The 23,935-nt window shown below is 56.5% G+C and overlaps 2 protein-coding genes across 5 annotated transcripts; one reads left to right on the plus strand and one right to left on the minus strand.

The window, feature by feature from the left end:
* The first annotated feature begins 1,027 nt into the window (after positions 1-1,027).
* Positions 1,028-10,748, plus strand: Snf8 (SNF8 subunit of ESCRT-II). Of its 4 annotated transcripts, none has more exons than XM_021239948.2 (8): positions 1,028-1,172; positions 1,494-1,544; positions 4,794-4,932; positions 7,057-7,161; positions 8,574-8,646; positions 9,303-9,444; positions 10,026-10,104; positions 10,424-10,748. In XM_021239948.2, exons 1-8 carry the CDS (start codon positions 1,119-1,121, stop codon positions 10,621-10,623), a joined length of 843 nt encoding a protein of 280 aa, XP_021095607.2. In that variant the 5' UTR covers positions 1,028-1,118; the 3' UTR covers positions 10,624-10,748. The 4 variants fall into 4 exon arrangements, with proteins under 4 accessions (XP_021095607.2, XP_021095608.2, XP_021095606.2 ...); XM_021239949.2 differs by having other exon boundaries at positions 10,511-10,748; XM_021239947.2 differs by having other exon boundaries at positions 10,026-10,100.
* Positions 10,749-11,367: 619 nt separating this feature from the next.
* Positions 11,368-23,469, minus strand: Ube2z (ubiquitin conjugating enzyme E2 Z). The gene is made up of 7 exons (XM_004859632.4): positions 23,005-23,469; positions 21,254-21,326; positions 18,924-19,111; positions 16,981-17,092; positions 15,165-15,277; positions 14,526-14,616; positions 11,368-13,072 (listed from the first exon to the last, which is right to left on the minus strand). The coding sequence occupies exons 1-7, from the start codon at positions 23,328-23,330 to the stop codon at positions 12,902-12,904; spliced, it is 1,074 nt and encodes a 357-aa protein (XP_004859689.1). The 5' UTR covers positions 23,331-23,469; the 3' UTR covers positions 11,368-12,901.
* Between the last annotated feature and the right edge of the window lie 466 nt (positions 23,470-23,935).

The raw sequence follows: 23,935 nt of genomic DNA on the forward strand, positions 1-23,935 counted from the left end.
TGGAACTCACAGCAATCCTCCTGCCTCAGCCTCCTGAGCCCTGGGATCACAGGTGTGCACCATGAGGCCCAGAAAACTAAGATGTTTATTTGATCTGTCAGGATACTAGGATTGTTGGGATAACAGGATTCCAGGGATATTCCCCACCAGGCCACTTTCTATTGTGATGATAATCAAGTCCCCCTTGCCTTTATTCTTAACACTGAAAGGTAACCTGAAATAATCTGATGTCAACCAATCAGTTATTTGCCTATTATTCTGTCTCCCTGGCCCCACTTCACAAGGACTGTAACTTTGAAACGACCAATCTACTTCCTGCTTCTGCTTTATTCAACTTTCTGCCTGTAACCCTGACCTCTAGAAGTGCGACCATCAAAACACTCTTCTTTAAGGGATGGAGAGCTGCCCAACTCTAGAGCTGAAAATAAAGCCAATTAAGATTTCTGCATTTTTGTCTGATTGGGGCTGTTTCATGCAAAAGGAGGTGGATTGGTCTACTGGAGGTCAGTGTGTATGAGAGTATGTTTAAAAGGCTGTAATGAACCAAAATAAGAAAATAAATTAAAAAAAAAAACCTGGGTGGTCCCAGCACTCCAGAGGCTGAGGCAGGAGGATTGCCACAAATTTGAGATAGTAAGTTCAAGAGCAGCCTGAACTACGTAGCAAGACCCTGTCTAAAAAAAAAACTAAAAGAATGTGTTGACGGGACAACCGTGGCTTTTGCACTGTACAGAAGTTCGATGGCCAGCACAGGCCTGGCTTCTATGTGATCGGGGACCATCTGTCGACCTGTCCGTAAAGCAGGGGTCTTGGGAGGTCCTGGCCCAAAGCATGACAGCGGCGAGGGTCTGCGTCTCCGCGCCAGCCAACGAGGGCTGGGATCGCATCCCTGCCCCGCACCTTCCGTGTCACCGGGGCCTCTCAGACCTTGCCCACCAGCGAAAGGTAGGATTACCACCCTAAGAGCCCTTCGGGCCGCGCCCGGAAGCGCGGCCAGTGACTTCCGGCGCGCACTGATGATGCGCAACCCCGGACTTCCGGGTTGGGAGCCAGGGCCGAAACGGGACGCTGCGAGTGGGGGTCCTGGCGGCGGGGCGGGCCGCGGGCCCAGATCGGGGATGCACCGCCGCGGGGTGGGAGCTGGCGCCATCGCCAAGAAGAAGCTTGCTGAGGTGAGGGCAGCTGGCCGGCCCCCACCCTGGCCGCGAGACGAAAGCACGGCAGAGTTCTGCACCCAAAGTCGCCTCCCATCAGGCTTTGGGACGCGGGCACAGAGTGTCCCCAGCTCCCGGTGACCGGCGTGGCAGCGTCCCAGACTCTGCACCCCTTAACCCCCTCTCCCCAAGCTTGACAACAGACAAGTCTCCCTCAGCCTGTCCTTCCTTACACAGAGAAAGGAAAATTAAGAGACACTTTCCCTTTGCTCAGTTCAGATGTGGCCACACAGCGGGGGCCCAGCGCCCACTGCCACTCACGCGAGTCTCTGTCCACAGGCCAAGTATAAGGAGCGGGGCACCGTCCTGGCCGAGGACCAGCTGACCCAGGTGAGTGGTGGCAGCGAGGGAGACACCGGACCGTCAGGACGCCTTCGGTGTAAACGACGTGTAGATTGAACTAAAAATATGGGGGTCTGGCAGATCCTGAATTCGGGCTGCTGCGGTCGTGTAGGTGACGCTAATATTAGCTGGCATCTTTGAATGATTACAAGCTCATAAGGTCCTGGACACTTCTCCATTTTTTTCCTCCCTGTTTTCCTCCTGCCTTTTTCTTATGTCATGCTAGGAATTGAACTCAGGGCCTCGCGCCAGCAAGCACTCTTAATGCCTTTGGCCATTTTCTTCACATTCGCTGACTTTTTCAATCCTCTGTCATCCTAAATTAGAGACGAGCCAGGCATGGTGTGACACACTTGTAATCGCAGCACTGAGAGACTGAGCAGGAGGATTGCAAGTTTATTTATTATTTTTAATTTTGGGGAGGGAGTGTTTGAGACAAGGTGTTACTAAATAGTTCAGGCTGGCCTTGAATTCACTAGCCCAGGCTGGCCTCAAATTTATGAAAATCCTCCTGCCTCAGCCTCCTGAGTACTGGGATCACAGGGGTTCACCACAGTGCCCAGCAGGATCACAGATTTGAGTCCAGTCTGGGCAATTTCCAAGGACCTGTGTCCAGACAGAGGTGGGGAGGAACCAGATGTAGCTCAGTTCAAAGGTCCTGAGTTTAATCCCTAGTACCACAGTAAATAGATTCTCCAAAACCACTACCACTTATTTGAGAATAGCATTGTATTGCGAAGACTCATGCTCTAGTCAACCATGGGGCTATTCAAAGACCTTGAGGCAAGAAAGCTGAGTGTGGGCCCAGGGCCTTGTGCATGCCAGCCAGGTGTTCTGCCACTGAGCTGCTTTCTCTACTTCCTCAGCATCACCAGCCCCAAGGGGCTTTTTTATTTTTATTTATTTATTTATTTGGTGGTACTGGGGATTGAACCCAGGACCTTGGCACTGAGCTTCTTTTTTATTGTTATTATTATTATTATTTTTTGGTACCAGGGGTGGAACTCAGGCCCTTGCGCTTGTGAGCCAGGCAGTGGCACCATTGAGCTAAATCCCGGGGCCTATTTTTTTTATTTTGAGACAGAGCTTGCCATGTCACTCAGTTGCCCAGACTAAGCTTGAATTTGTGATTTTCCTGCCTCAGCCTCCCTGAGTGCTGCGGTTACAAGTAGGCACCACCATGCCTGGCTAGAAGTACTTTTTGAGCCACGCACAGTGGCACACACCTGTAATCTCAGGTGTACTCTGGATACTTTGGGAGGCTGAGGGGGAAGGATTGCAAATTTGATCCTGTCTGAGCAATTTAGTGGAACCCTTGTTTTAAACAAAACAAAACAAAATAAAAAACTAACATTTATGTAAGATCACAGTTGCCTCAATGCAAGCTTGTAGTTCTTATCAGGCAGTCAGAGTCAGTCATGTTCAAAAACTCTTCCTTTATAAGCTCCCAACTTTTTTTGGTAGGGTTGATACAGTGACTCTGTGTATATATGAGAGAGAGTGTGTGTGTGTGTGTGTGTGTGTGTGTGTGTGTGTGTGTGTGTGTGGTTGTTATGCAGAGATCCTCCTGCCTCAGCCTCCCAAATGCAGGGATTATAGACATTACCACCACACCCAGCTGTGACTGTTTTAATTCAGAGAACCTTCAGATGTCTCTCACAGTCCTAAAGAAGGAACTCTACTGTTAGCAGTTTAGAATTGAAATCACCGAGGCGCTAAGTAACTGGCCAGGTGGCGCAAAAAATGTCTTTTTTTTTTTTTTTTTGTACCAGGGCTTGAACTCAGATCCTTGCGCTTGCTGGCCAGGCGGTGGAACAACTGAGCTAAATCCCCAGCCTAACTAAGTAACTTACCTTGTGTAGTAAATGATAGAGCTATTTATTGACTTACTTATTTTTTCTTTATTGACTTTTTATTTTTGCAGTACTGGAAATTGCTGTGTGTTTGCTAGGCAAGCACTCTGCTACATCCCCAACCCTTTGTAGATTTTGAAAACTTTTGAGAGTTCCTGAATTTAATCCCCAGGACCTCAAACAGAACAAAACCCACCCAGAATGTATAGATGTTGGAGTTTTATGCGGCTCAGAGGTGCGTGTGGTGGGACCCACCAGTAATCCGGGTGCTCTGGGAGGCTGAAGCAGGAAGATCGAAAGTCCAAGCCCAGTCTGGATAACTTAGTGATTTAGTGAGACTGTCTCAAAATTAAAAATAAAAAAGGGCTGAGGGGGTATAGCTCATTGTGAACGCCACTGGATTGAATCCCAATACTGGAAAAAGGTGCTCAGCCAGGAGTGGTTAACTCTTGGTGGGACAGAAGATGGTCTTTATTAATTAGGGGTAGAGAGTAAGTAATTCACACAAAAAGTCAGAACCCCCAACCCTTTTGTGTTGGTTTGTGCAGTCCCCCTTCCCCCATACTTGGAGTTGATCCCCAAGGAGACCAGGGAGTGGAGTGGTAAATAACCACTGCTTTCCCTCACTTCCAAGACAGAGTGGAGTGTAGGCATCCCTTCAGTTTACTGACAGTCTTCACCTGACGTGGGGACACGCGCCTGTCATCCCAGCGCTCGGGAGGCTGAGGCAGGACAATCACCTCGGGGTTCGAGGACAGCCTGGGCTGCATAGTGAGTTCAAGGCCATCCTGAACTACATGGCGAGACCCTGCCTCAAATAAAAATCAAATAAATCAAACATAATCAAATAAGAGGGCTGGGACTGTAGCTCGGTAGAAGTGCTTGCATAGCACATGCCAAGCTTTCAGTTCAATCCCTAGTTCCATTAAAAAAATGTTGTTTTCTGGGAAAAAGAGAAGCGCCATACTAAACATGTCTGTAATTCTTTGGAGCGTCTTAGAACAGGGCTGCTTGAAAAACTACGCATTTCAGGGTGGAGAAGAGAGCCAGGTGTGGTGCACAGCTGTAATCCCACCACTCAGGAGGCAGAGGCAGGAGGATTGCGGGGAGTTTGAGGCCAGACCGGGCTCCATAGTGAGGCTGTCTCAGAACAGGACAGGACAGGACAGGACAGGACAAGACAGGACAAGACAGGACAGGACAGGACCTCCTTCCTGCTGAGCACAGCCTGGTAGGGAGGGGGAGGGGCAGGGGCAGCCAGGAGGGGACCAGAAGCCGAGGAGTAGTCACCTGAGGAGTGGCCTTTCCCTGCTCCTGGCTGGGGACCTGCTTGGTGTCTGTCACTTGGGCTGGCCCTGACTCCCCCCTGCCATCCATCCCCCAGATGTCAAAGCAGCTGGACATGTTCAAGACCAACCTGGAGGAGTTTGCCAGCAAGCACAAGCAGGAGATCCGGAAGAACCCCGAGTTCCGAGTGCAGTTCCAGGACATGTGCGCGACCATCGGGGTGGACCCCCTGGCCTGTAAGGCACTGTCCTTGGGGCTCCGTGTCCTCCCTGCTGTCACTGTCCTTGGGGCGTCCGCTGGGCGGGCCTGTGGGTGTCCAAGGTCGCCGTCCCCATGAGATGTCCAGTGCCCGGCAGGAAGGGGCAGATGCAAGGCAGGAGCACAGGTCCTGGACACGGATGCGGGCAGCTCTTAGCACTGAGCTGCATCCCCAGCCCTTCTTAAGTTTGATTTCGAAACAGGATCCTCTGCCTGGGCCTCTCAGTGCCTGGACTGCAGGTGTGGGCCCGCCCCGGCCTGCCCTCCCCCTTCCTGTGGGGGAGAGTAGCATGCGGTCATGCAGTCAGTCAGCACAATGCAGTGTAGAGGAGGGAGCGCAAGGCCCCCACCGTGTGCTAGAATTCCGGAGGAGAGGGCTGCCAACAGCGAGAGACAGACAGCAAGCCAGGGGCAGGTGCCACATGCTGCTCATTCCTCCTGGGGAGGCTGAAGCAGAGGGTGGTGAATTCAAGGCCAGCTTGGGCAACATGGCAAGAACCCGTCTCAAAAATAAAAAATGACAAACCCCAGACAGCATTCACTAGAAACCATACTTGAATTTTTCAGTCTGTCTTTTCCCTGGTGTGATTTTCTCTTGTGACAGGGTGGCGGCTCAGTCGAAGGGTAACCGATAGCCTATAGTGGATTGTTTTGCTAGCCTGTGATGTTCTGTAGAACAGGTGTATAAATGCAATTTTATTTTATTTTATTTTTTGCCTTATTGAGACAGGGTCTCACTAGGTAGCTCAGGCTGGCCTCGAGCTCCCTGAGATCCTCCTGCCTCAGCCTCCCAAGTGCTGGTATTATAGGCCTGTGCCATTATGCCCAGTAAGGTCTGGCTCTTTAAATGCATTTTTGATGTAATATTTTCAGTTTATGATGGGTTTTTTGTGACATAATCTCACTGTAACTTGAAGAACATTAGTATATCTTTCTAGACATTTGCCTCAGACTTCTGGACCCTTCACATATTTGGAATTACGCTGTAATCACTGCTCTGTAACCTGCAGTTTTCACTTAATAGAATGTTGTCTTCACCGGGTGTGGCACATACAACCACAGTTCCCGCTGCTCAGGAGGCTGAGAGAGGGAATCGAGAATGTCAGCCTAGGCCGTTTATCAAGGCCCTGTCTCAGGACAGCCACGCATGGTGGTGCACACCTGTGGTGCCAGCACTGGGAGGCTGACCCAGGAAGAGTGCACCCTGCCTGGGCAACTTAGGGCTGTCTCAAAATAAAAAGGGGAGATGCTGCGCAGTGCAGAGGCCCTGTTCAGTCCTCAGAAGCACAGTAAATGGATGGATGGATGCATGGATGGGCGGGCCAGGGCTGTATGTAGCTCAGTGGCAGAGCACTTGCCCAGCATTCGTGAGACTGAGTTCAATCCCCAGCACCAGAAAAAGAAAAAACAACTGAATATTGTCCCCCATGACCTTTAGGACGCTAAGGCTGCTTATTTTTGTCTCAGCCTTGAGTAGACTTCCTTTCCCACACTATTTCACTCTGGGAGTTGCTCTGGGAAAGGAAAACTCATTCTTTTAAGATCGATTTTTTTTTTTTTGTACCAGGAATCGAACTCTGGACCTTGCGCTTGCGAGGCAGGCACCGAAAACTCATTCTTATAGCATGCTGAACCTTTCCTCTTTCCTCCTTTTCCTTCCTTTTCTTTTTCTTTTGAGACAGGGTCTCACTACACAGTTCAGGCTGGCCTCAAACTCGTGGCAATCCTCCTGCCTCAGCCTCCTGAGTGCTGGGATTACAGGTGTGCACCACCACACCGGGCTTTTTCCCTTCCTGTGCCGTCCTCCCTTCCTGCTAGGCATGGAACCCAGGGCCTCATGTAAGGTGGCCAGAGCCTTCCAGCTGGGCTGTAACCAGCTCCAGAAAGGCCTTGCACAGTGTCCATCCTGTGCAGCCGTCTGAGCCTGTTCTTCAGCACAGGCTCCCCGAGAGTCAGATTCAAGGGACCCTAAGGTACAAGTGGAGCCAGACTTGTGGCTGGGGGAAAGACCTCCCTAGAGAGAGATCTTTTCAGCCATTGTTGAAGGAATAAAAGGGACAAAAATGGAGCAATAAGCTGGCTCTTGGGTTTCTGTTTTGTAGCTGGAAAAGGCTTTTGGTCGGAGATGCTGGGTGTGGGCGACTTCTACTACGAGCTGGGCGTGCAGGTCATCGAGGTGTGCCTGGCACTGAAGCACCGCAACGGAGGTGAGGGGCAGGGGAGCCGCGTGGTGGGGGACGGGGCCTCGGCTCCGGGGGGAGCAGAGCAGACCTCAGAAGTGACCTTTCCCACCTGGGCCCCGTGGAGCGGACCTCAGATGCGGGGGCTTTGCTTTGATCCCTCAGTGCCTGTTTGCAGCCCAGGCCTGAGGCGCTGCTTCCGCCACCTGCTGTCTCATGGCCCAGGGAGAGCAGTTGCCTTGACGATAGTCAGGGTTGGCCTGGCCATGCTCTGTGGGAGGTGGGCACTGGGGCTGATGGTCAGGCCCTACACTGCCGCTCCGGGGTGTGCTGACGCCTCAGAGTCCCCATGGTCCTAAAATCTGACCTTAAGCCAGGTGTTGTGATACAGCATTCTGGGAGGCTGAGGCAGGAGGATTGCAAGTTTGAGCCCAGCCTGGGCAACTTGGTGACCCAGTGAGATCCTGTGATTCTTTTTTTTTTAAACAAGGCAGGGGCTGTAGCTCAGTGTGAAGGCCCTGGGTTCAATCCCCGCTCCTGCCAAAAGGAAAAAAAAGACAACCTACAGAATGGGAAAAAAATTTTTCCCAGCTGTTCCTGTATGGAGGACTCGTATCTAGAATATAAAGAACCAAAAAAACCCTGCGACCCCCTCAAAACAAAAGGCCTCAAAAAAAATGAGCCTGTGAGACGAACAGACACCACTTCTGAAAAGAAGTGCAAATGGAGCCAGGTGTGGCGGCGCACGCCTGTGGTCCCAGCACTCAGGAGGCTGAGGCAGGAGGATCACTGCAAATTGGAGGCCAGCCTGGGCTCTATAATGAGAACCTGTCTCAACAAAACCAGAAAACAAACCAAAAAAAATTTTTTTTTCTTTTTAAAAAAACAGAAAAGGAAAACTTATAACCAATTTTAAATTGATAAATCATTGGGTCTGAATAGACGCAGCCTGTAGTGAAGAACCTTTGTGTATATATGGCCTTTCAAAGATGATGCTGTAAGTTTTGGGAGGGTTTTCCTAGGTCTCCCTCTACTGAAGTTCTGACAAGGTCGGAGACCACATTTCTCATTGTGTAGCCAGTTAGCTTATAAGAAAACAGGTGAAAGAAATTTAGCAACTGGAGTGCTGTTTGCAACCTGGCAGCCACTGGAAAGGAATGAGCATCTATTTAAAGTGGTGGCAGGCCAGGCATAGTGGCACAGGCCTCTAATCCCAGCACTGGGGAGGCTGAGGCAGGAGGATTGCAAGTTCCAGCCTGGCCTGGGCACCTCAGCGACTTAGGGAGAACTGTCAAACAATACAACAGTTTTTTTAAAGGGTGGGGAATGAGGCTCAGTGTGAAGGCCCTGGGTTTGATCCTCAGTACTGCAACCAAAGAAGAGAGTGCTTGCAGCCATGAAGGCTGCAGTCTCACTGCACGCCGCCCCCTCTCCGACAGGTCTCATAACGCTGGAGGAGCTGCACCAGCAGGTGTTGAAGGGAAGGGGCAAGTTCGCGCAGGACGTCAGCCAGTAGGTCTCACCTTCTAAGCCCTTGGAGTGGAGAAAGAGAGTGTTAAAGTCAGATGGAGAAGCCAGGTGTGGTGGGCGCAGGCCTGTAATCCCAGCACTTGGAGGCTGAGGCAGTAGGATTGCTGCAAGTTCAAGGCCAGCCTGAACTACATATTGAGACACTGTCTCAAAAGAAAAAAAAAAAGGCTGGGTGTAGTTCTGTGCTATGAGGCCCTGGGTTCTATCCCGGCAGTAAAAAAACACACCAGGCATGGTGGTGCACGTCTGTGATCCCAGCATTCAAGAGGCTGAGGCAGGAGGATCAAAAGCTCGAGCCCAGCTTGGGCAACTGTCTGAAAATTTTAAATGTAAAAAAACGGGCTAGGGATGTAGCTCAGCAGGAAGGCCCTGGGTTCAACCCTGTCACGCACCCATGCAGGTTTGCTGAGTGGCCCGCTGCCTCCTGTACCCTTTCGCTTGCCTGTCCAAGCGCTATTTGGTGCTCCTTTTTGGGAGTACTGGGTGGAGCCCAGGGCCTCCTTGTGCCGGCCAGGCCAAGTGCCTGGCGCTGAGCCACACCTGGCCGGCTGCTTTGTCTGGACGCGCCTCATCTCTGGGTGGTGTCGCTGGGTGGGATCCACGGGGACCCTCACGATGCTCTTCCTCACCTCATGCAGGGACGACCTGCTCAGGGCCATCAAGAAGCTCAAGGCGCTGGGCTCAGGCTTCGGCATCATCCCAGTGGGCGGCACCTACCTCATCCAGTCTGTGCCTGCGGAGCTCAACATGGACCACACCGTGGTGCTACAGCTGGCCGAGGTGCGGGCCTGGGCCCTGTTCGGGGTGGGGTGGAGCGAGGCTTCCTGGGGCAGGCGGGCTCTCTGACGTCTTCTTAAACTACACTGGGGATTCTTTAGGAGAGTTTGGTGCCCTGCGTGGGGTGGGGAAGCCCATCTGTAATCCCAGTACTAGGAGGCTGAAAGGCCAGCCTGGGCTACACAATGAGACCCTGCCTCACACCCACTCCCCCAAAGATAGTTTGGTTTGCCGGTCCTCATTCCTGGGCATGCCTGAAGCATGTACCGTCTTCCCCACACCACACCCGTTTTTTAAATTGTGTCGGAAAAGGAGGGGCGGGAGGCGAAGCCATAGTGTGGTCTTCGCTGTTGGATGGTGACAGCTGTGACCTCCCTTCCGTCAGTCACCATGGCTCTTTGTGGCTGGGTGTTTGGTCCCAGTACCTGGGCTCCCGTGTTGTCAGGTGGGACCACTGTGACCCTCCGTCACTTCTCCCTCCGCGGGGCCCCAGATGCCCTTTCCCGGCCTGCCCAAGGCGGCGCTTCCAACTGCGGGGTTGCATTTCTGCAGCCCTGACTCACTCAGCCCCATCCTCCCTACAGAAAAATGGGTACGTGACAGTCAGTGAGATCCGGGCCAGCCTCAAGTGGGAGACAGAGCGTGCGCGCCAGGTGCTGGTAGGTAGGGACGCAGGGCCCTGGAGGACGGGTGCATGGCACTGTGGAGAGCTCCCTGGGTGGGACTGGCCCCACACGCTGTCCCGGACACTGCGAACCTGCAGGGGTTGCAGGTCCTGGGTTTGTGACAGTGGCGATGCAGGGGAAGGGATCCTCACCCGAGTCTGTGACCAACTGTTGGAGTCACGTTTTCCACTGAGCCACATTGCTGCCTTCTGCGGTGTGTGGACAGAAGCAGTGTGGACTGAGCTGCTGTTACCCCAGAAGAGAGTCAGTGGCCACTGAGCCCACGCAGCACACTGCTGCCTGTCTCTTCCCCACAGCTCAAGTTCAGGCCAAGGCCAACCCGGGCAGCGAGGCTTGGCTGCCACCTTGGGCCGCCTCTCACCACGACTGTGGCTTCTCCCCAGGAGCACCTGCTCAAGGAGGGGCTGGCCTGGCTGGACCTGCAGGCCGTTGGCGAGGCACACTACTGGCTGCCCGCGCTCTTTGCCGACCTCTACTCACAGGAGATCACAGCTGAGGAGGCCAGTGAGGCGCTGCCATGACTCGGCCTCCCCGATCCCATCCCACTGAGGTGCATGGCGGTGCACAGGAGGGACCTGGACAATCTTGTTTCTAGAAAATAAAGTTCCAAGTTTTTTCTTCTCCCATTTTTTATTTTTTAAAAGTGCCTTCAATAGGGCAGCGTCTTGGGGAAAACCTGAGTGGCAGAGGACAGCGAGACTGTGTCCCCTGCCCGAGGGCCTGGCCTCTGAGACCTGGAGAATTCAGGGGACCCCGCTCGGCTGGCTCCAACTCCTCAGGGACCAGGGGCCCCTGCACCCTCTGTGGGGGCTGCAGGCCGTGAGCGACTTGCTGCACAGGGACACTGGCCCAGTAGGAAGTGAGTGCGTCTGCCCCTCCCAGCCCCGTAGGAGTCAGGCCACAGCTTCAGGGACACTGCATGGACCTCTTCTCTGGCACCCCAAGGCCAGGCCCCTCCATGGCACAGGGGCAGAGCTGAGGTAGCGCTGAGGTCTGAGCGGCCCATCCCTGCCCTAGCAGGGGAGCAGCCGCCTCCCGCCTCTGCCTGCCCTCATGGCTCTGGAAGCCGCAGAGGCCAAGGCGGTGACTCTCTTGCTGACCACAAGCCACAGCCTTCAGTGAGGGCCTCTCCCCCCACAATCCAGGTGGGTGGGGTGCAGCAGGCAGCCCCGTCTTTACCACCCCCCGCACCCACAGGCGCTTCCTCCTTCTGCCAAAACAAACTTTATTGCACCAAAAAGAAAAAAAAAGAACTTCATTTATGTACAGTCGGATATAAAGACATCTCTGACCCCTGTGCATATATTTCCTCAACTCAAGATTAGGGCGTAAAAGTCCGGCTGCTGTGCCAGACGTGCTCTGCCCCATGGCGGGCCAAGGAGAAGATTGTCACTTCAGTGTGGGTGGGGACACCTAGATGAATGGCAGGCGACACTGGACCCACAAACCAGGGCACTCCAGCCTGACCAGCTCTGGGAACCAAAGGGAGTGGGAAGCGGGTCCCCTCCAAGTCCTCACGGAAACCAACCCCACCCCACGTGTGGCACCTGTGGCCCTCGGAGCAGGATGCTCTCCTGTGTCCCCAATCCTCGTCCCCCCGGGAGCCAGGATCCACAGGGCAGAGACTTCCTAGCAGCAGGAGGGCAGGTTCACGATGTCCTCCCCCTCCTCCTGGCACACCCACGGCCTGTGCTCACCCAGGCCGGGCCGCCACCCCCAGGGGCCCTAACAACGCAACCTGCAAACGCAAGAACAGAGCAGCAGGCAGGTCCCCAGTGTCCAGACCCTGGGCACCCAAACCTCGCCTTTCTGACCAACCAGTGACAGCACTGTGCTGAACAGAGAAGCAACACAGCAGCTGGGGGAGGGGGAGGGAGGGAGGGTGCCAGAGCCCCAGCCCCTCCTTCACTGGGGACCGGCTGCCCAAATCCCTGGGGTTGAACTGAGGAGGGGGCTTCGGGCTGGGGTGAAAAGAAGACATAGGAGAGCCAAACAAATGTGCTAAGGACTCCCGCCAGCCGCCCCACCCGGGAGAGGCGCTCTGGCCATTAGGGACACCCTGCCAGGGCCACTCCGGAGTGGCCCCAGTCTCCAATCAGTGATCACGGGGACAAACAGTACTTCCGGTTTCTCGGGGCCTGTGTGCGGGCTGCCCTGTCCCTTCTGCCTGGAGCCTGAGGGAGGGGGAGGGGGGAAGGTGCTCGGTGCTCGGTGCAGCGGATCCTCAGCAGCCTGGGCCCTGCCACTGTTCCTGTCTTTGGTCTGTCTAGAACAGTGACTATAAATTAGGGGAAAGGAGTCTGCTGGCCCGGGAATAACTACAGGAGGGGAGAGGAGGGGAGGGGAGGGGAGAGGAGGGGAGAGGAGGGGAGGGGAGGGGAGGGGAGGCCTGGAGGAGGGTGCTGAGAGCCTGCTGGGAGACTGCAGACAGACAAATAGACAGACAGACAGGCAGGCAGACAGGCAGGCAGGCAGGCCACCCAGACTGCTCCCGTCAGACAGCCCCCACCCGAGCCACCTGTGCACCCCTCTCCCGGCGGCAGTCTCCTCCCGCCCTAGGAGCATGGCTGCGGGTGTGGAGGTGTCCTGGTGGGTCTGGCTGGGCCCTAGCCCTGGGGGCTCCGAGAAAGGAGCTGGGCCCTGAAGGGGACACAGCCCCAAGGCTTCGGTGCCAAGGAGGTCAGAAGGGGAGCAGCCCGCCCACACCCCGGGATCCTGTGGCCACACCTCCCGTCCATCTGGGGTGGGAAGGGCCTGCGGGCCGGGAGCAGGGCCTACACCCTCAGGCTCCCGTGCAGGTCCGTCTCCGTCCCCGAGGAGCTGCTGTCAGAGTCCATCTCGGCGTTCTCGCTGGGCAGCCGCTCCAGCACTCTCTGGCGGATGAGGCCCAGGCGGATGAGGAGGGACTGGTAGTCGAAGTGGCCCCGCTTCTCCCCGAAAGGGTCCTGGCAGGGAAGGCGACAGGGTGGTGAGGGCGCAGTGGGACTTGCCCCGTGGGGACCGAGGGCACACGGCATGATCCTTCCACAGACCCAAAGGCCACGACGGCCACTGCCCAAAGCACAGCCAGCCTGGGCCGACAGGAGATGCGCCTCTCCCCCCAGAAGCCAGCCACCACGCAGGGCGCCCTGCTCGGCATCACCCTATGGGGATGGCCGGTGATCACTGAGTGCGCCTGGCTCTTCCTCCATGTCCTGCAGCCCCGAGGGCAGGCCCGCCCTTCACCCGCCCCCAGAGAGGACACTGCTCCCCTCCAGTCACAGGCAGACCTGCGCCCTGGCCTCCCGGGGACCCGCCTTCCTGGCCCGGGCCCCCAGCCTTGTCCTTCTGTCACAGAGCTCCTCGGTCCGGGCTGGCACACGCGAGCCCGAAACCAACCAGCCCTGGGGCTCCAGGTGTCTGCAGAGGGGGCAGCCCAGGCCCCTTCTCCAGCCAGCCAAGCCCTGGAGTGAGCGTGGGCCCCACACAGGGCAGCTGCTTTCAGGGCGGCCCAGAGCTGCGCCCCTCCCAGGTCTCCTTCCTTCTGCTCCCTTCCGCTCTCCTTCCCCGCACGCACGGCAAGGGAGCCTGGGGCCCGAGCGAGACGAGCCGCACCCCAGCCTGTCCCACCCACACTGCCCTCCCAGCAGTGTGGCGACAGCGGATGCCAGGCAGCTCTGTGCCCGTCCTGAGGGTTGCATTCCCTGCCTAAGGGAGCCACAATGGCTCTGGAGCTGCCGGTCCTCAAGGTCTTCCTTCCTCCGCCTTCGGGCGCCTCTCCACAGAGGCTTCCTGGCCACCCCAGCCCCAGGCTTTCTTCACGGGGCACTCAACAGCACAGGCCCTGGCAGGGTTCAAAGCAGGGCAGACAGCATCTCCACGCTCTCCCCACAGCTTTGGGGGAGTGGGAGCCCGAGCCTGCCTCGTCCTTGAAAGAACAGAGGGAGCTGCCTCGAGGCAACAACGCTGGAGGACACAGGCATTCCCTCTCCTGGTGCTGAGGAAGACGCAGCTCTGACCGGAGAGGCCTAGGGCCCTCAGTCAGTCAGCCACTGTGAGACGCAGACATGGGAGCCACCCGGGTGGGAGAGAAGAGCCCTTCACAAAGGCAGAGCAGGAAGGTCCCGGCAGAGGCCCAGGAGCACACCTGCTTCCCTGTGGAAGGGACCTCTCTCTGGGGGCCTACGGGCCAGGATGGAGTGCCACCTGCCTTGCTCAGCCTGAGTTTCTGATGGGCTAAGTGTCCCAGGGCTGGAAAACTCCCGACCAGGAAAGGAGGCAACTCCTGACCAACTCTGGCCTAGAGAGCGGACGCCTAGGGCTCTACTCCACACACCCACTTTATGCCAGGACCTAGGAACTGAAGCCACAGGGCCCTGGGCAGGACGGTGTCCCCTGGTGGGCCGGAGTTACTGTTACCTGCATGGTCTGGCCCTGAAGGTGCAGGCGATCTTTGCAGGCCACCTCGTAGAAGTCGTAGTACTCCAGGAAGGACTTCTCCATCACCCCTCTGGGGAGAGCAGAGCAGTTAGAGGCTGGGCTCCTGGCCCTCACCTTCTGACCCTAGTGTCAGACCACACAGCTAGTTCCCAAGTCCACAGACCTTGAAACTGGAAAGGGAAGAGACGCCTCCCGCCTCCCCCCACCTCGCCAGTGACCCGACGAGAGTGCCTGTAACAGTCACCATCCGGATGCCAACTGCAGCGCCCGGTGCGCTCATGCCGTCTGCTCCCCACCCCTCCTCCACATCTCCATGGGCATTAGCTCCACCCAGAGAAATGAGCGTGGGCGCTGGAAATGGGCTCTGAGGGTGCATTCTTGCTCACACCCAAGCCTGCGTGAGCCCGGGGTCCCTAGGGACAGACCCCTTCCCACTCACCCAGCACCCAGTCTCCCGCAGCTTCCTCGGGGGTACCCCGGTCAGCTGTTCTGGGAAAGCATGAAACACATCTTCCTCCTCTGCCTCCCAGCACCCAGTGCCGCCCCAAAGGCCCTCAGAGGTGCTGCCCACCCACCTCACCAAGGGAATGCAAAGCCACAGGGCCGCCTGACACTCACCGCAGGGGCTCGGGGCAGGGACACTTCCCTTCCATCATGTCACAGACCGCGACGCGAATGGTCTCGTGCCGGATACATTCGTTGTAGTTTTTGCTGTCGCCTGGATGTCTCTCCTGCAATTTGACAGACACCACAGTGTCCAAATGCAAAATGGAGGCAGAGAAAAGACGACTGGAAGAGACATGGGTTAGTACAGGGCAGGCTACAATGTGAGCCAGGAGGACACATCCCCACTGCAGATCCACACAGATCCACGGGGGCTTTGCTTCTGCGACCTTTTCCCTCCTCCACACAGCAGCGCCCTCTGTTACAGGTCACCTGACCAAGAACCAAGCCAGAGACCACAAATCTTTCTGAACGGCAAGAGAAAGGTCTACCTGGTGAGAAATTTTTGAAACAGTCTCACTAGGTAGCCCAGGCTGGCCTCAAACTCAAGGCAGTCCTCCTGCCTCGGCGGAGGTGTGCCACCACACCCAGATCAGTAAGAATTAAGCGGGAGGGCCAGGGGTTTAGCTCAGTGATGCAGACCTGCCTCCCAAGTGCAAGGTCCTGAGTTTGATCCCTGGTATCAAAAAAAAAAAAAAAAATTAAGAGGGAAATAACCACCTGAGAATGATGGCGGGTGGGCCAGGCGTGGTGGCACAGGCCTGTAATCCCAGCACTTGGGAGACTGAGGAGTTTGAAGCCAACCTGGGTTACAGAGTGAGTGCAAGGCCACCCAGAAGTACACAGTGAGACCCTATCTCAAAAACAAACATAAAAAAGATGGTGGTGGGGACTGGGGATGTGGCTCAGGGGTGCAGCGCTTGCCCAGCATGCAAGATGCACTAGGTTCAATCCCAGTGCCTTAAAACAGAGACAGTGGGAGTCACCAGCCAGGAACAGTGGCTGCCAGTCCATGCTCTCAGGTGGCAGGAGGGTTCCACCCTTGCTGAGCCCACTCTTCTCGAAGCTGACCGACCAGAGTAGGACCGGAGTTTCATGGGAGGAATCCCGAGCAGACAGATGTGGGGGAAGGCTCCCCTCCTGTGCTCGCTGCAGCTCCTCCCTCCCCTTCCCCGCCACTGCAGCTTCCAAAGTGCTCATTAGTGAAGCCACAGGGCACGGCCGGCCGGCGGAGGGGTTTCAACTTCTGAAGAAAACAGTAACTTTCAAATGTCGGTGGAATACTACGTGAATTACTAGTTTGAGATAAGCGAGTTTTGATGTTTTTTCAGTATTGAGGATTGAACCCAGCGTCTTCCCACTCCCAGCCCTTTGTATTTGGGGACAAGGTCTAAGTTATGAAGTGGTCCAGGCTGTGCTAGAACTTGTGATCTTCCCGCCTCAGCCTCCCAGAGTGCCGCGACAACAGGTGTGCACAGCAGCTGAAATTATTTTGTTTGAGATCACTGAATTTTTTTCCTGTGCTCCTGAGTAATTCAAGAAGGCGTTTTGGGAACAACAGTAAAGTCTGGGCTCTAGACCTCGTGTGACAGTGTGGACGAGTTACTTCGCACAGTGAATCTGAGACCAGACAGCACGCGTAGAGCTCAGTGGGCCCAGAGCACAGCGCAGCCAGGAGAAGGAACAAAGGCTCGGCAGGCTCCCTGCGCTCTCGGTGCTGCCCCTGCTGACACTCGGCTGCTGACTCCAGGAGAGCTGGCTGGGTGGCCCTGCCCAGACACCCGGAGTTGCAGAACGGACCTGACCTACCTACCGTGTGGTGCCCCACACCACCCAAGGCGAGCACTGTGTGCGGCAGCACCGGCCAACTGTCACAGACCAAGCCCGAGGTCCACACACCAGCCCGCCCCCACTGACGCTCGGCCTTCACCTGCTCGAAGCCGGGCTCGTTGTGGTAGGGGTTCTCGGTCATCAGCGACTGGATGGAGATGAGCACGGAGGAGATGCTTTGCGCCGGGCTCCAGGCGGGCCCAGTCCATGTTCTGCGGACACATGGAGGGGGAGGGAAGCGTGAGGCCGAGAGGAGCTGGGCCGCAGCCCTGCCAGGAGCAACGATGCTGGTAACTCTGGGAAGCCTGGCCCCATCCCCTCGGTCCTGAGCTTGGAGCGCGGGCAGGGAAAGGGGAAGGAGCTTGGTGACGTGGAAGGGTCTCTGCTTGGACTGTGGAAGATGGAGGGGTCAGGGAAGGTTACCACATCCAAAACAAAGGGAGAGGTCACAGGAACGGCTCTCAAAGTTATCTACATGCTAGGCCGGGGATTTAGCTCAGTGGTTCCGCCGCCTGCCTCGCAAGCGCAAGGTCCCAAGTTTGATCCCCCATACCAAAAAAAAAAAAAACAACAAAAAACCCCCCAAAAGTTGTCTACATGTTAACCTCCGCACACCGCAGAAAGTGTACCTGTGTGTGGGTGGGTGGTGGCGGGTTCAGGGAGGGGACAGGGTGACACAGGTGACTGAGCTCCTGTGTAGAGGATGCGTGGGGGCCATGGTTGGGTCCAGTCTGCTCAGACCCAAGGAATGTTGCATCCCTGAGGACCACACCACTCTGCCAAAGGGACAGGAAGAGAGCCAGAGCACTTCCGGACTGGGCCAGGTCTTTCAAAATATACAGGAAACAACTCTGACACAAAGAGAACACCAAAATCGCCACTTTCTGTCACCAGTCCAAGTATTAAGAGGAGGGGCAGCCTGGACATGAAGGACATAACTGAGCTCAGAATGGACAGGACGGCAGAGCGGCTGGAAGCCAACAGAGCCAGGACCGCTGAGTCCCAGAACTGGCCGGCCTTGTCCACGCTCCTCGAGAGGGAGGTGACAGACTTCAGCAGGTGGCTCTGCAGCACCTCGACCAAGGCCCTGGGAGTCAGGGATGCAGTGGACAGTCAGGGCTCAGCCCGTGCTCCTAGGAGGGGAGGGACAGCGGGAGGCCGGAGAGCTCACGGCCCACTGAGCCGGGCCGGCTTAGGCTTATCATCGCTCTCAGCAACTCAGGGGCAGCTCCACAGCTCCCACCCCGCTCGGCTCTGCCACCTTCACACCAGGACTGTCCTGGGCCTCACGTGAGCTGCTGTCTGGCCAGAACAGCTTCCTGCTGGCCCAAGGGAGAGCCTGCCCAACACACTCCCAGGGTTCGCAAGCAGCACTCACACACCCACGCACACGGACACACGAGCCAGGCACAGCCTGCACCCTGCCAAGGGAAGGACGTCTTTACGGACTTCCTCACCGCCACAGCCCCAACAGAGCACGCCCGGGGACTGGAGGACTGTGGAAAAGCCCATCTCCAGTGCGGTCAGCTCCTTTCGCCACAGAAGCGTGCTGGGCGGGGAGAAAACGGGGTCCCCACTCAGGCGTCTTCCTCAATCTGCAACCTGGGCCTGCTCTCTAGACCGCAACCCCAAACATGCTGGAGCTCATTTCCATTCTCCGTGGCCCTCTGTGGCCCACAAAGGCCATGAAAACAGGAGGAATCGGGACTCAAGGCCAGGTCTCAGCTCCACTCAGGAAGAATTCTACACACAACTCCCACACTTCAGATCTGCCGACATTCCCAGGCTCAGGCACCCCATTCAATTAGTAATCATCACCATCATCACCATCACTGCTCCAAAGCCACTGCGAGACTCGGATACGAAGGCACCCGAGCCCTGGGTGCTGGGGAAGAGCACAGCAGGTCTGGGGCAGCTGGGCCCGCAGCAGTCACGCGCATCCTGGGGGACCGCAACAGTGCTCGCCCCTCTCGGCGTCCCCGCTGCAGGGCTGGAGTCATTATTGCCTGTTAACAACCACTCGCCCAGCGCGGCTCCTCTTACCCTAGGATACTCAAGCAGACTTTGCCATTGCGGTAGAAGTTGGGGTTAAACCTCACTGTGTTGTTGCCCGTTGTCATCAGTTTGACCCGAGGAGGGTGGATGGGATAGTCGGGCGGACACCGGAACACGAACAGGAAGAAGCCTCCTTCATAAGGAGTGTCAAAGGGGCCTGTGATCAATGCGTGGATCTGCAAAACAAAAGCCATCTCAAAACTGTTTGTGAAGTGAGCCGCACCCAACCTGGCTGGCCTGGCTTCCAGCTGCTGCCCCGCTGGACTGGGGTACAGACCTGTACAGACCCGGCCCTGCTCCTTATCCTCAACATGCATAAGAACACCTTGGACCCCAGAGAAACCTGTTGAGAACTTAAGAATCCACACTACAATCCGGGCGTGGTGGTGCACGCCTGTGATCCCAGCACTTGGGGAGGCTGAGGCAGGAGGATCCTCATGAATTCAAGGCCAGCCTGAACTACATAGAAAAATCCTATCTCAAAAGAAAAGGAGGGGGCCGGGGATTCAGCTCAGTGGCAAGCCTGCCTGTCAAGCACAAGGTCCTGAGTTCCATCCCCAGTACGGGGGGGGGGGGGGGGGGAAGAATCCCACTATAACACCTCACTCATAGTATGTTCTAGCACTAGAGCCCAAGGTGAAAACAATCTGGGACTGGGGATTTAGCTCAGTGGTTCCACTGCCTGCCTCGCAAGCGCAAGGTCCCTGGTACCAAAAAACCCCCCAAAAACAAAAAACCCGAATCTAGTCAAAAAGCACACCTGAGTAACCCCTTAAATCCTTTAAAGCATGATCTTCGGGCGGACCTCCTTGATCAGTGTTACATACAACAAATAGCTAGAACTTCACATGTAAAGTAAACATGCAGCTATAAAACAATTTTAGTTTTAAGGTTTTTTTTTTTTTCTGAGACAACCCAGGCTGGCCTCAGGATTGTAGCAAGCCTCCTGCCTCAGCCTCCCCAAGTTCTGGGGTTACAGGTGTGTGCCACTATGCCCAGCTAGCATTTTTTATTTTAAGAAACCAATTCATATATATATATATTTTTTGGTACCAGGGATCAAACTTGGGTCCTTGTGCTTGAGCTAAATCCCCGGCCCCAATTCACATTTTTACTGAGTGCATGTTTGGATCCATCCAGATTGAGTATGCATGTGGCAGGCAGTGGGGAGGCACCTGCTCCCTCTCTCCAGGGACCAAACTTACTGGGGAGGGTGTGGCTGAGGTGGAAACAGGGGTGTCAAAGACAGAGTGGGGAAACTTGGGGTCCACTCAGGGCCATTAGGCCCATCCCTGAACTTTCCTTATCACTGCTGCTTTGGGAAGAAAACCAAAATTGCATTCTGTAAGACAGAACACTACATCCTCTTCCTCCGCGAGCCGTAATTATTGAACATGCTTTGCTTTGCTTCTTTTCTTTTCTGAGACAGGGTCCCACTATGTAGCCCAGGCTGGCCTCAAACTAGTGGCCATCCTCCTGCCTCAGCCTCCCGAGTGCTGGGATTACAGGTGTGCGCCACCACACCCAGCATGTTTTCCCTTCTTGAAGGGTGAAAACCTGGGGTGACTCCGGTATATTTTGTGTTCAAAGGCTCCAGAGCCCTTAGGTCTGCTCAGAATTTGAACAGTAAGAGGAAAAGGGGACTTGCAATCCTGCTCCTCAGTCCATAGCTCCAACTGTGCCCAGCAAGCAACCAGCTTTCTTCCAGCCCCTGATCATTCACTGGGAAGAGCAAATTCCACTGGCCCCAGTCAACACAGCACCAGCACTGGGACTCAGAACTAGCACGCAACACTAGGATTTGATGCGGACAGGAGGTGCAGGGAAAACATTTCCATCCTCACAAATAAGCAAAACAATAAATAAATGAATGCAAAAGGAAGACCTTTCGAAACAACAAAGTACATGCCAATGGTACAAGAGTTGAATGTTCAAGAAATCTGAAACTGAGTTCTCACTTAAAACAACACTAGTAGCGTTGGAAAACAAGATTTCTTCCCAACATCAGTTTAACACTGCACATTCACTCCGGAGAGCAGCACCCTCAACAAACCTGACATTAAATGCTGCGCTTCCTCTCTGTGAAGGGTTAGGGGCGCAGTCTTGGGGTGAGCCAAGAGCGCCCTGTGCACCCTAATAACATGCAGCCGTCCCAGGCTGTGATTTCACCTGTGTCATTTTTGGTGCACCACTTACTCTGTTGGGGTCTTGATTTCTTCATCTACATAAGCAGAGGTGAGCTGAATCACTGCTTTTAGGCTCTTCCAACCACTGGGACCCAATCTCCCAGCCACCCTCAACACCATCGAGTTCCATACCTTAGTCATGTCCACGGTATCAGGGACGACGAACATCCCGGGAGGCGGCTCCTTGTAGATGGACATGATATCCCTGCACAACACCAAGAGGGGGCAGGAGGAGTGAGGGAGAAGGAACCCCCTGCGCAGGACAGCTGGGGTCCCTCAATGAGGCCAGCATTCGAGAGAGCCGTGCTTGGTACCACAGCATCTGCACTGCCCGGTTGGCTGAGAAATCTCAGCTAAGTGCCTGTCAGGCAGGCAGAGAGCAAACTATCATCAATGCAGCATTGTCTCCTCCGGGGGAGGTCGGGAGGGGGCAAATCAGGGATCCCAACAGACAGCACCCTGGAGGAGCCACGGCCCGTGTATTCTCACTTCCTCGCGATGACAACCCACTCACCTCCCACCCCAGGTTCCCAGGCACTACGCCGCACGGGGCACAAGAAGTGAGTGCTTCAGTAACCTCGAGCGCACAATGAGCCTGGCTAAAAAGCCAGCTCCATACACCGCACACTGGACCCTCGATGTAAGGGGGCCCTCGGGGAGCAAGGAGCCTCTGCTGGTGTCCTGCTGCTCTGGAGACTAAGGCAGAGACCTCTGCAGGCTGGGGACAGGGAGACTCTTTAGGAAAGCACGGAAGATGACAGGTGGTGAGGAACACAGACAAGACAGTTTCTAGGTTTTACCTCACCAACTGGATGCATCAGGTGAGAGCAACGGGGAAAAGAAAAAGTCTGGGATGTGGTAGGGTGGGGAGGGTCAAAAAAGGCAGAAGCAGGTATTGGCCAAACTCAGAGGTCTACAGGGAGCAGAAGAATGAACTGGCTGAAGGGCCGAAAGAGCTGGGTGCCAGGTCTGACTTAAGAGGCGGGGATGGGCCAGGCGCTGTGCCAGGTGTGCCACACACAGCACCGCTGGATTTTATCACAACCTGGACAAGCAGGTGGCGAGACATCTGAGGGCGCTTGGAGGTGCGGGACAATACCTAGACGAGACAGACGCTGGGGTGGGGGCGTGGGGAGAGGTCTGTTATCGGGAAACACGTTTCAGGATTCACAGCAGCCAAACTGTACTACCCTTGTCCTGCCGACGGGCACTCTACCGCACGAAGCACTCTGGCAAAACGTATCTATCAGATGCTAGGATCTAGGCTCAGTCACCCAAGAAATAAGCACAGAAAGGACTTGGGCCTTTGTTCCTGTACTCGAAATAAGTATGCCTGCTTCACAGAGTAAACCAGGTGACCCAAGGTGGGGGGACACAGAAGGAAAGGAGGTCCCAAGCCGGGTGTTATAATCCCGAGTGACAAGGGAGTGGGGAGCCTGAGTTGCTGGAACAGGTGGAAGAGTGGACAGCTTTGGGGGACCACAACAGGGGTTCAAGAGATCTGGGGAAGGAAAGGAAGCAATCTGGACCTGGGGATGAGGAGCTGAGGAAACGGTAAAAGCAGGCAGGCTGGAGCCCGAGGCAGCGCAAAGCCAGCAGTGTGGGTTAGGAAGTGGGCTGCCCAGGAGACGGGGACCGATGGGTGGGGCCTGCGGGCAGCAGCGGAGTTGGCCGGGGCGGGGACCGGGCGGCCGCGGAGGGGGGGTCGCTGCGGTGCACCGGGTCGGCCGGGGGGAGGGGTGCAGGCGGGGGGGGGGGGCTGGAGAGGCCGCGAGGGGCGGGGTGGACCTGGCCGGCCAGCAGCTGCCGAGGCGGCGGGGTGGGGGTGGGGAGGTCGGGACCGGGACCGGGAGCGGGACCGGCGGGGAGCGAGCCCGGCTCACCGCTTGATCCGGAGAAGACACTGCGGCGCGGTGCGCTCGCCGTCCCAGTCGGAGCTGAGCGTGGGGTCCCAGTGGCTGAGCAGCGCGGCGCCGTGGGCCGCGGCCGAGGGCGGGAGCCCGGGCAGTGGGGCCAGGCCGCTCCCCGGGGCCCCGGCCCCGCCCGCCGCCGCCGCCGCCCACACGTCCGGCAGGAACGGCGGCCCGAACCCGCCACCGCCGCCGCTCACGCCGACCACCCCGGCCACGCCGCTCGCCCCGGGGCCTGCCGCCCCCGCGCCCGCCGTCGCCGTCGCCGTCGCCGCCTCCTCAGTCGGACTCTCCGCCATCGCTGCTTCGCTTCCGGGAGCGCTCGGCAGCACGTCCGCCGACCACAGCGGCCGCTGCTCCCGCCTGCCGCCGCACCACCGAGAGCCGGACCAGAGCGTCCCCTTCCTCCGCGTCCCAGCCCGGGCGGCGCTGGCTCCGCCCACTCCCGCCCCGACCAGCGAGAGGGCGCAGCCAGAGCGTCCACCGAGGTCCTCCAGGGTGGGGGCGGGGACTGGTGGGCGGCGAGGGCGCTGGGTCGGCGCTTGGGCGGGCACAGGGGCTGCGCTGGTTCTGCGCGGTGCGGGGGAGCTGCGGGCGAGGCTCCGTTGAAGGTTTCCTCTCCAAGGATTGAAAGGGGCGGAGAAACCAGGCGTGGTGGCGCACGCCCTTCATCCCAGCGCTCCGGAGGCTGAGGCAGGAGAACTCCGAGAGTTCAAGGCCAGCCTGGGCTACATAGTGAGTTCAAGGTTAGCCTGAACCGCATAGCGAGATCCTGACTCAAGACCAATCAATCAATAAATGTTAAAATCAAATTTGAAGGGGCGGATGTAGCTCTGCGCTTCCTGGGGCCCGTGGGGGGAGGGTTAATATGTATACAGAGAGTGGGAGGCTCTAATCATGTCGA

Source organism: Heterocephalus glaber, unplaced genomic scaffold (assembly GCF_053883595.1).
Source record: "Heterocephalus glaber isolate CG9 unplaced genomic scaffold, H.glaber_assembly_v1.0 deba00001773, whole genome shotgun sequence".
In the NCBI taxonomy this organism is placed as follows: domain Eukaryota; kingdom Metazoa; phylum Chordata; class Mammalia; order Rodentia; family Bathyergidae; genus Heterocephalus; species Heterocephalus glaber.